Source organism: Mizuhopecten yessoensis, unplaced genomic scaffold (genome assembly GCF_002113885.1).
Source record: "Mizuhopecten yessoensis strain PY_sf001 unplaced genomic scaffold, ASM211388v2 scaffold10021, whole genome shotgun sequence".
NCBI lineage: Eukaryota > Metazoa > Mollusca > Bivalvia > Pectinida > Pectinidae > Mizuhopecten > Mizuhopecten yessoensis.
In genome coordinates this window covers 33,110-44,659 of record NW_018408339.1, presented here as the reverse complement: position 1 = coordinate 44,659, position 11,550 = coordinate 33,110, and the positions used below count along the sequence as shown (strand labels likewise).

Sequence of the window (11,550 nt, the reverse complement as noted above, 5' to 3'; positions counted from 1 at the left end):
TCACAAAGTATGTTTGATTTTCATATTTATTTTACTATGTTATGTGTCTAAATATAAATGCAAATATCACAGTGAGCCATGCAGCCACAGGTTTCATTTGGTCATGCGCTATATATTTGTACAATCTACGTTTCAAGTCATTAACTAGCCTGAGTTTCCTCTGACACCAGACTTGGACATTATCTGACTTCGACATTTTGACAGATAGATGTCTGGTACCAGTATCTATCTGTCCAAGCCTGGTTTCAGGGTCTGAGAAAACTTGGGCCAGTCATTAACAAGACACAACCACAAATGCTTTAAAGGAAAGTATGTACCAGTTTATATTTAACATTCTTCATCAGAAACAAAACTTGTTTAACAAACGCTGAATAGTTATTATATAATATCCTATTGAATCACATCAACTGTAAAAGATTTCTATCATTCATCAATAAAACAACACACTTATAAGCTGTTAAGCTGTTATAAAATATGCCTTTGACAACTAAGTTTTCTACCCAGTACAATACCGCCTTGATTACTGAACCTTTCTGTCCAGTAAAACAGAACATTTCTGTGTAGTATATTCCGTCTTTGCATATTGCAGAGTTATCTTCTCTTGTGAGCAGGTATTGATTGTTACGTCATTGGTTTGCGAGCATAACGTCATCAATTTTTGAGAACGATGTAATTTTGTCACACAAACCAATGACGTAACAATCAATCCCTGCTCACAAGAGAAGATAACTCTGCGATACGCAAAGAAGGAATATTGGATGATTCATTATCACAGTATGAATTGAACATTGTGATACCTGATGCAATATGACTGATAAGAAGCTAAAGATCTCATTCAGCATTTAATAAAACATTGTATGTCGGCCATTTTTCAGAAATTTCAGATTTTTTTCACTATTTAAAAGTTTCGAAAGTTGGTCAAGTACCTTGGTCCTTTCGCCTTTTATCATAAAAAGTAGTTGCAACCCTGCATATTGCAAACAAGATAGACATAATACATGTACTAGACTTTTCCTTGAATAAGTAATTTACACTAAAAGATATCTTCCAGTTTCATAAAGCATCTTAGCACAAGTATCTCAACATAAAAAAGTAATGTTTAACAATCAGAAACCTGGGCTTTTTAGACATAATTCAGTGAAAGCAAAACAGATCTATTAAGAAAATAATAACAATAATACATACTAATAAATATATGTATATATAGACATGCTTTGGGTAAGTAAAAATATTCCATACTAAAAATACTTGTTAAAACTATGCATCATATGTATATGTAATGCCTTTAACATAATAATGACATGCATCATATGTATACATGTATGTAATGCCTTTAACATAATAATGACAAACTCGCATCAGCTGGAGGACATTTGCATTGCGTATTCACTTTATATATATATAAGTTACATTTCTTTCAAAAGTTCAGGAACTGCTATCACAAAGATTTGTTTCCCCATATATGAAGTTATATTGCAATTACAACCTGAAATGCTGCAAGAACATAGGTCAAAAAGCTGTTCATACAGATTAATACAGCGCTTAATTAACTTCCATACAAAACGTTCCGAAACTGAAAAACACCAAACGAAATTTGTTTAAAGTATGGAAGTCATTAAAATTTTGCTGAAATATTATTGGGACATTCCCCCCAACACTTCCTACATTAGATAGACTAACAGGTAAATCACTGCTCTTATATCAATTGGACATACAGGCCTCACACCATGTCCTGCAGGAACATCAGCTGTACGTCTTCCTACATCAGGCTTCACCCTTTAGGGAAACTTTCCACCAAAGTTGTAGTAGTAAACCGATATCTTGGTTATGCCTTGATATAGGCACACACAGCAGCTACACTGACATACAGGACAAAAGTAAACCCTGCAAGTGTCTGTGTGAAGGTGCCTGGTGACGTACAGAGTTTGAGTGACAGGTCAATTAGTGTAACAACCATTACAAGCGTCATCATAGCGACCAGCGCTCGCCAACAGCCTGTAAAAGCGACACGTGCCTGTTCACCTCGGATAATATCAAACATACCTCCCCAACGCCCCTTCCTTGGTGGAAGAGGAAGAAATGCAATTTTGTTACGTATGTTTTTTAGCCCTCCAAAGTGAAACAATCTGTACTGCCCAGCTTTGCGGAGTTGGCCCGGTGAGAAGGAGGGTTGCTGATGTGTGAAAGTCTTGCCAGCAAGGCCCTTCTGACACTCTGACACACTTTTCTGATACCGCTGATATGTGTCAATGAGCTCAAGACTTATGTCACCCTCCTCCAGATTTTCCAGAAAGTGGATGCCACGCTGGAGCTGATCCCTGTAGTTGGACAGCTGAGAGGAGTAGTTTTCTAGTGCTGGAACACTACCATCTGCTGTAATATTGCTTATGAATTCTTCCCCCTGGGCATCAATCTCAAGAGTGAGGGCCCGTGCCTGAGCACGCACCGCACGTACACATGCCTCCCGCTCCTGCAGGATACTGGTACGGAGGTCAGTTACTTCCCCCATCACCTTGTCAACCTGCACCAGCTCCACCCCTACTGTATCTAGCTCTGTCTGTAGCTCATGCTGGGCTGACCTTAGTTTACGTCCTAGAGGCTGGGTACTGTGCTGCTTGTGATCCTCGCACAAACAAGTCATGCACACAAGAATGTCACACGTCGCACAAAACATGTGCAGTGCCTCTCCTTCATGCGTAGAACATGTGCGCTGTGATGACAGCATTGTACCTATATTACCTGTCTCTATCCTCATAATGTTTGCCTCCTCCTGGTTAGCATGGCTAAACAAACGGTGGTCGTGGATACAAAACTTACAAATGTCAAGGTCACAGTTGATGCAGCGATACTGCGACACTAGCCAGTCACGACGACACACATCACACACACCGAAGTATGGCCGTGCTCCGATCTCATCCTGGATGCAGTTGATGTAGAAATTTGGTGGGAAGTCTTTGACCCCTCCCCTAGGCACGCAAACATCACTCCTGTAATACACAAACAAATACAAACATAAAGACACTACATTCTTGTTATTGCAGCAACAACTCATCTGGCCGTCATAATGTTAAGCCTTATCAATCCTGCCACCATCAATTGGTCTGGCTGTCCTGCTGTCAAAATCATGGCACTTTTCCTGGGTACAAAAATGGCTGATTGTATTTTGGGAACTAAGGTGATTGATTTATCTACAAGAGCACTGGTCATGGTTTAAATTTTATTCCATTATCATAAATCCAACAAAGGTTTCAAATTATTTCAAACTGAAAATAAGCCAAGTATGAAGAAAAGTATTTCTTTATAAATATACTTTAAACTTGACCCCCTTCCTGGAATAAAATGAGTGACCCAGACTAATGAAATTCAAAACATAACAATGCCTCTTTACACTGTTTCATCAATGAATCAAGATTCTAGCATATATCTAGGTCTAGAGAAAAAGGTTTTTGAAATTTGATCCAATTGGATCTCAAGTTTCCTACCCTACCCCTCATGTATTAAAAGTTATTAGCTAATCTGATCATTTTTGGCCCTACACCTAATTATAAGGCCCTGGGGGTGAAAAATGCATAAGATTCACTATTTGGCGTGTCTTCAGAAATGGAAGCTTCCTAAAAAACTACAATAGGTTCAATGGTTTTTAAGAAGAAATAAAAAATAGAATATTTATGGAAAAAACGACAGACGAAATGCAACCGCAATAGCTAAGTGACAATAAATCTTAAAACTGGAGACCTCATCCTCTTACACAATATCTGCACCCTTGGAATATGTCCTGACGAAATCAATGGCTTGTGGTGATACATATGTACAAGTTTGATCCTTTGATGGACATCAAAAGAAATATGAGGCAGTATAAGGGTAACATTGACGGGCTTTTAAGTCAAGTGTTGCTTCTCTGTAATCTTCAAAATACAGGTACAGGTATCAGCTTGAAATTTGTCAGGGTTTAACATTTAGACCCGAGACCAATAATGTAGCTGCATGCCTTCAATTTTGCAATGACATATTCAAGGGGTGCATAGAGTGCAAGTGACCATATCACCTCTGGTAAACCGAGGATGAGGATACCTAAAAAGTGATTACCCTCTGTATCTAAATCTGGTATCTCAATCGTCTAGACAGATGCTCCAACTAACTTGAGTTGTACAATGAACCTGGTAACAATTAAGCTACCTTGGCATAAAACAAAATCAATATCCATCATTCAATGTGGAAATCAGTAGACCTATTACATAATTACCTGCATTGTGGACACCTGAAAAGGCGGCCAGAAGAGGAAGAGTGACGTACGTAATCCAGCAGACAGTTCAGACACACCGAGTGGTGACAAGGCAGAATGCGTGGGTCCTGGAACTCGTCCATACAGATGGGACACTGGAGGATCCGCTCCCGCAGGCGCTCAATCTTATCCCCTTCAACACTCTTGTCACACTCCATACTGACAGTCCTGTACAGCAAACCAGTTTTTTTTACTGTAGACATGCATGTATATGTCAGATGTTGAAACATGATAAACCAGAATTTAAACTGTTCTGGAACATCCTCCACATTTTATTCCACACAATTGAGCTAACCTCATTATCATTGGATTTAGTTGAAAGAATAACGCCCTTTTTTACCCCAAGTGTTTACAAGAACTTTGTGTTTTTATTCCCCATCTCAGTAATAAAATTGTAACTGCAAATGAGTAACTGTTACCCAAATTCCATGTTGCAGGATTATTTATTTATTTTGTGCTCAACGTGTTATAACCTATCTGTGTATTGTTAAAGGTAAAAGCTTCCTGTGATTTACCCTAATCGTTCCAATAATTGTAATAATGACCCCAATACATGCTTTTATTTAACATAACGATTATCCTCGATATCCAGGGTTGCAGAGAGTGAAAGTGAGCGTAACACCTGGATATCGAGGACGCATATAACGGTTGAAACCATCACCATGTCTCGTGAAAATCAGTATTGTACACGTGTGTCTTTGAGATAGGATTTTGAGACACTTCAGTTCCTTTGTCGATATGACTGCCTGTGTTGAACCAGAGACCTGAAGTAAAGGTCCCGTTAATTTAGGTCTATGGTTGAACTTGATACTTTACCTTTGTTTGTGAAGCTTTCGCTGTGTATGTTCTAAGACAATCTAATTCTCCCCATGACCCAAGATGTCGGCTCACGTCAACTCCCCATGACCCAATATGTCGGCTCACGTCAGTTACGTCTTTCCGTTTCTTGACCAGTGATACAAAGATTGATAGCTTGCAATTTGGCATTGCCATCAGTAGAACAGTGTGAGTCATTTGTCCTTAACAATTCACGCACTTCATCCCTAAAAGTATGCGACTGAAACAATCAGGCTCTACTTTCGTTTTAGCCTTATATGCATGATGCACATGGTCGTAAAAGAACAACTCATGGACATGGGACATGTTGTGATATTACATTGTTAGTTAATAATATAGTACCTTAAAACCACAACACTACTAGTTATGGTTCTTGCTTTTGAATAACCATGTCATCATAAAAACAACAAATCACACACTCACCCATCTTTCGCCTGACAAGTTAATGGGACATAACTTTTAATAAATACAAAATATTCATAATACACAGTTGAAATTCCCCACACTACCTATCTTTTACATTGGATATATTATTATGTTACCATTTCTAACATCCCGTAGATTCTGCTGGAGATAAAGAAAAACCTAAGCAAATGATTAATCGTATGTGGACTATAGTTACGGAACACAGTAACCATGGCATTGAAGATAAAGACTTATTTTAACATTAATTAGAGATAATAATTTAAAATATTACTACACATCAGTATGTTTCTATAAATCAAAAGGTTCAACGACCGAGTTTCTCATGACTAATCTACGTTATACATGTAACCACGGACTTGTATAGCAATCTTATTCTGTGTTATTACTTAAAACTAAATTTCTGATAGTTTGATATATATGGAGATATCGGGTATTCGAGTGCATAAAAAACCCCACTTAATTTATGAATTTCAAACGATTTTTTTTTACCAATTTTGATTCTTTACATGTACATTGTATGTAGCAGCAATAGCTCTACAGAGCATATGCCACCTTATTTTAAGAAATTATAATTTATGTCTGTATGTACGGACTATTGAAGGCATGGCGATGTGAATTTATTGATGAATGTGTATTGTCTTATGTTTTTGTGAAGACTTATGACATGACATAAATTACTCAAAAGACATTGTCATATACGTTATAATAATAATAATGATAATAGACGCAGGCATAATGCCTATTTATCCAGATCACAGAGTTTAACATCAATTTATATGATGACGTCCCGACTATGAATAAGTTAATTATTATCTACATGTATCTCGTTGTTAAAAAAGCATTCAGTTTGTCCCCAGTGTTTATCCAATCGGGATTCAATTGTTTTGACTGACTGTTGCTGACGTAACTACGCCATCTGGGGGGAGTTACAATGATTAACAATCCGCTCACTGAAATAATATTTCCTCAAGTTTAGTCTACTCCTTCGTTTTATTAGTGTCAGACTGTGTCCTCTTGTTCTTTTGTTATTATTTGGAATTAAAAATCCTTTTGTGACAACTCGATCATATCCTCCATGTGTTAATTTATATACTCATGTCTCCTCTCAACCTTCTAAATTTCAGAATCATCAGTCTGTTTTTTCATAGCTTAGACCTTTCATTCCCGGTATTTGTTTCGTTGCTCTTCTCTGTACATTTTCGATTTTATTTATATATGTTCGTAAATATGGATTCCATACGCAGGCCCCATATTCCAGGTGGCCTTACAAGTGCTTTATATAAAGACAGAATGTTGTATCATTAAATACGGATGGTTTCCATTATTCTATTTGCTTTGTTGACCGCATCATGAATATGTTCGTTGAAATGTCAGTTATAATTCCAAGATCCCTTTCTTTTGTTATGTTCTCTAGTGTGATATCGACTCTTGTATAGAGCCCTGTTATTTGCCTTCTTTCTTAATTGCAAAACTTTGCATTTGTCCGCATGGAATTTTAAAAACCATTGATTTGACCATTTTTGGAGTTGATCTAGATCATCCTGTAGATTTATATTATCGTTATAATTGAAAAGAGCTATGGTGGAAAACTGCCCATATTTCCCTAAGTCGGCATCTATGAAAACGGAAAAGAACCCATAAATTAGTAAATAGTTTATAGCAGAGACAATGCATAGAATAGAGATAAAACCAATTGAATTTGAATTTTTGAACTGTTGAGATATTAGGTATTGTTCATATAATACTGCAAATATAGCCATATCCACTATATCGACTTTCCCATCCGAGGACCAACTTTTGAATAAGCTTTTTTATTCCGTGATGTAATATGCAAAAACAAATCGTATGACGGAAAAGTGGTCCTCCTTTGTGAAAGTGCTCAAAACAATGAAAATCAGGGGTTAGCGAGTTTCTTAAACTGCGACAGGTGTTCTTGGGTTAAAATAGTGTGTATTCCTCGTTTGTGACCGATGCGGCCGAATGAGTAACGCAGTTAGCTTGTGACCAGACAAAGTAAACGGTGGAAGTTCGAATCCACGTTCAGGTTCTCTTTTTATTTATTTTTTTAATTTATGCATGTGATCCTTAATGAAGTCATAAAATATTTTTTTCAAATCAATGGTACATTTTATTTAGGTTTTAATAATATACCTATTGATTTATCTTCTTGGGAATCATGTCAACAAATCACTGTACACGTGTACAGTACAGCTACGCTTTGCAAACATCATTTCAAAAGATGTTTATGAATTGTTTCACCCTCGAATTGGCACTGGTAATTTTATCTATTAATCAAACACAAACAAATGATGCCATAATACAACAAATGTGGGATTTTTCAGTCAAAAAAAAAAAGGCCAAGCAAAAAATATGAAGTGTTATTATCGCAAATATATTACCATAATTCTAAACATTTTCTTCAGGTTGGTAAGTATGGATTATGAGAAGTTCTTTGTACACAACCAATAACATTTTCGATGTGACGTTTCGATGACTAGTACGATATGTACACTGTCACCTTCATCAGACAAATGACCAATGAATAACTGGTATTTAACTCCAACAGCATATTCAGGGACATGGTCTAACCCGGCATGGAACCCGTGCTGGTGACACCATTGGACAATAACAACCCTTTCCCCAAGGAGCAGCACGGTTTTAGAAGTGGTAAGTCTTGCACCACACACTTATTGGAATCAATTGACGACTGGACAGAAGCTATTGACCAAAACAAGCAAATGGATGTTATTTATTTGGACTACAATAGAAGCCTGTGACAAAGTACCGCACAGGAGACTACTACACAAAGTCAAGGGATATGGCATCAACGGGGACATATTCCGTCTTTGCATATTGCAGAGTTATCTTCTCTTGATAACAGGTATTGATTGTTACGTCACTTGTTTAAGAGAGTAACGTCATCAATTTTTGAGGAAACGACGTGATTTTCTCATACAAACCAATGACGTAACAATCAATACCTGCTCCCAAGAGAAGATAACTCTGCAATACGCAAAGACGGAATTGGGTTGGATTGCTGACTTCTTGAATGATATGGAACAAAAAGTTGTTATCAACAGATGTGAATCAAGCACATGTCAAGTCACAAGTGGAGTCCCCCAGGGTAGTGTGCTAGGGCCAGTCTTATTCCTCATCTACTTAAATGACCTACCTGAGGTCATTGGTATATCGTGCAACGGATCCAGGAGATCAGGGGCAACATCGTCAAGAAGATTTACACCGTATAAACAACTGGACGAGAACATGGATGATGGAGCTAAACTCTGACAAGTGTAAGCACCTAAAATTACATCAAGGAGCTGTAAAATGTGATACTTCATACAGCATCATCAAACAGGGGGAAGTACACAAACTACAATCTGTTAATAGTGAAAGGGATCTAGGGGTGACTTTAGACACTAATCTTAAGTTTAATGAACATGTAAACCTGTCAGTAGACAAACAGAAATGTAGGAATGATTTTTAGGACCTTTAGCTATGTAAACAAGGAAATGTTCATAACCCTATATAAGTCTCTGGTAAGACCATATCTAGAGACCTCTGTTGTAGTTTGGGCACCCATGCTTATAAAGGATAAAATATACATTGAAAATGTCCAAAGAAGAGCCACCAAACTGGTCCCTGCTATCAAAGACCTATCCTATCCTGAAAATCTCACGGCTCTTGGGCTACACACAATGGAGTACAGGAGAATCAGATCAGACATGGTACACATTTTTAAGTTAATAAATAGGATAGATAATATCAAACATGACTTTCTAAAAATCAATGTAACAAGAACAACCAGAGGTCACAACTAGAAACTAGAAAAACTTAGGTGTAGAAGTAATATACGTGGCCGTCCGTTCAAATTAAGAATTGTAAATAACTGGAATGGTCTCTCTGATCAAGTGGTAAATGCCCCATCTCTGTTTTCTTTTAAGACCAGGTTAAACAATACTTTTATAACTCATGAAACCTTTTAATAACTATACTTCCTAGTACAGCTCATTGACAGATCTGTAACAAATTAACCACAATGTGTGTAATCATACTAAATAGTAAAATAAACTCTTTTTGTATTGAGACTTTTTTTTATAACTGAATACCCTTATTTTATATGAAATTAGTATGTAACCTTTGTTATCACCCACTGCACATGTAAATAATTTTCACTAGTTTTTGAGAAATAAAGTCTTCTTCAATGCCTCCAAATGCAACCGGAAGTGAAGTGGACAGTATTAAGAAGCACCCCAAGAAGCGACTAGACGCTTACAACGGTGTCACCTGCAATGAACAATGAACCAATCAAGCGTATGCACACAAAGGTGTAAAGTGTGTACGAGTTGTCCATAAAATCGATGTCAATTTCGGCTACGCTGGAAACGTATGTACAATTGCTGTTGCTAATACCTTGTATATGTACCGAAATGACCTAATTCAGCTATGCTTTGTTAACACTTGGTCATAGATGTGCTAGAGTCTGTGAGCCCCTTCGTCTCGATTTAGAACTGGCCCACTGCGGCGTATCCAGATGGCTTCCTTTATCTGAATTGAGTCATTTTGGTACATATATATAACAACTTTTGTACATACGTTTCCAGCGTAGCCGAAATCGACATCGAGTTTATGGACAACTCGTACACATTTTTCATCTTTGTGTGCATACGCTTCATTGGTCATTTGTCTGATGAAGGTGACAGTGTACATATCTTACTAGTCACCGAAATGTCACATAGAAATGTTATTGCTTGTGTAAAAAGAACTTCTCATAATATTACCATAAATACGGGAAAAATCATCGTTTAGGACTGTCTCATTTGTTTGAAATGCAGGAATTAAAGACTGCAGCACAAATTAAGAATCGCAATACACGTGTAAGACATGCTATTCGAAAATTATATATATCATTCTGCCATTCATAGGTGCAGGAAAAACAAAATCAAGATGTGTGTTTTGTAAGGAAGCAGGTAACGGCATGACGCAAGCAGTAGTAGTGAAAATTAAATCTTTTTAAAACTTGTTGGTAATGATTGTACGATCTTGTGTTACAAACAACATATTATTTGTTTTAAATTCATAGAAATAACACGATATAAGCATGTTGTTGAGTCTTTATCGTGAAACGCATTCGGCTGTTTACATTAATTTATTCTTAGACACAGGATTCCGATAGCGCTACCTGTATGAGAATACCTGAGGACGCGTCATAACAGTACACGGTGGCACGCGCGCACTAGCGGTCTCAGGTTTGGGGATATAGGCATAGCAACACGCCATAGTTCTTTTAGTATCATCTGCGAACAAGTACGTTGTTGCTTTAATAGATTCCGGAAGGTCATTGATATAAATTACAAAGAGAGTCGGCCATAAAACACTTCCCCGGGCGATACCACTTGTTACCTCCATCCATTTTGACATTTATCCGTTTACAGATACTGAGTTATAAAACTTTGGACCCATTTGATAATTTCTGGTGATAATCTGTATGATTTTAATTTTGCTGATGAGCCGTAGATGTGGGACTCTGTCAAATGCTTTTATGAAGTCAAAGTATACTGTTTGGATTGATCCTCCTTGGTCGATAACTTCTGTCCATTCATCAATAACCTTCAGCAACTGTAAAATAGTTGACCTTCCTTTAACTAATCCATATTGATGTTAACTTAGGAAATATTATTTTTCTGGATGAACCATTATTCTTGTCCTTACAATCTTTTCCATAGTTTTAAATATTACGCTGGTCAAACTTACTGGCTTATAATTTCCTGTCATCTTCTTGTCCCCTTTTTTGTGTATTGCAATTACCTGCCTTTCCTTCCAGCTAACAGGAAGTTCCCATGTTTCCAGTGAAGAGTTAAATATTTCGCATTAAGGGGTCTTTAATATGTCCGCTGTTTTTTTCAATACTTTTGGGTGAATATTATTTGCTCCTGGTGATTTTGTGGGATTCAATATTTTTAAAATGTTAAATACTTCTAGCTCTGATATTTCAGAAGTAATGA

The 11,550-nt window shown here is 37.1% G+C and overlaps 1 protein-coding gene across 2 annotated transcripts; it reads right to left on the bottom strand.

The window, feature by feature from the left end:
- Positions 1-666: 666 nt before the first annotated feature.
- On the bottom strand, positions 667-5,405 carry LOC110459305 (E3 ubiquitin-protein ligase TRIM56-like). 2 transcript variants are annotated; one of them, XM_021511492.1, is made up of 3 exons: positions 5,099-5,405; positions 4,244-4,475; positions 667-2,987 (listed from the first exon to the last, which is right to left on the bottom strand). In XM_021511492.1, the coding sequence occupies exons 2-3, from the start codon at positions 4,438-4,440 to the stop codon at positions 1,826-1,828; spliced, it is 1,359 nt and encodes a 452-aa protein (XP_021367167.1). In that variant the 5' UTR covers positions 4,441-4,475; positions 5,099-5,405; the 3' UTR covers positions 667-1,825. The 2 variants fall into 2 exon arrangements, with proteins under 2 accessions (XP_021367167.1, XP_021367166.1); XM_021511491.1 differs by having other exon boundaries at positions 4,244-4,450; positions 5,099-5,389.
- Between the last annotated feature and the right edge of the window lie 6,145 nt (positions 5,406-11,550).

Bases quoted from the DNA above. Each gene is read 5' to 3' on its own strand.
- LOC110459305 (XM_021511492.1), bottom strand. From the start codon at position 4,440: ATGGAGTGTGACAAGAGTGTTGAAGGGGATAAGATTGAGCGCCTGCGG. The intron at 2,988-4,243 runs GTAATTATGTAA...TGTGTATTACAG, and splicing joins TTCAGGTGTCCACAATGCAG to GAGTGATGTTTGCGTGCCTA.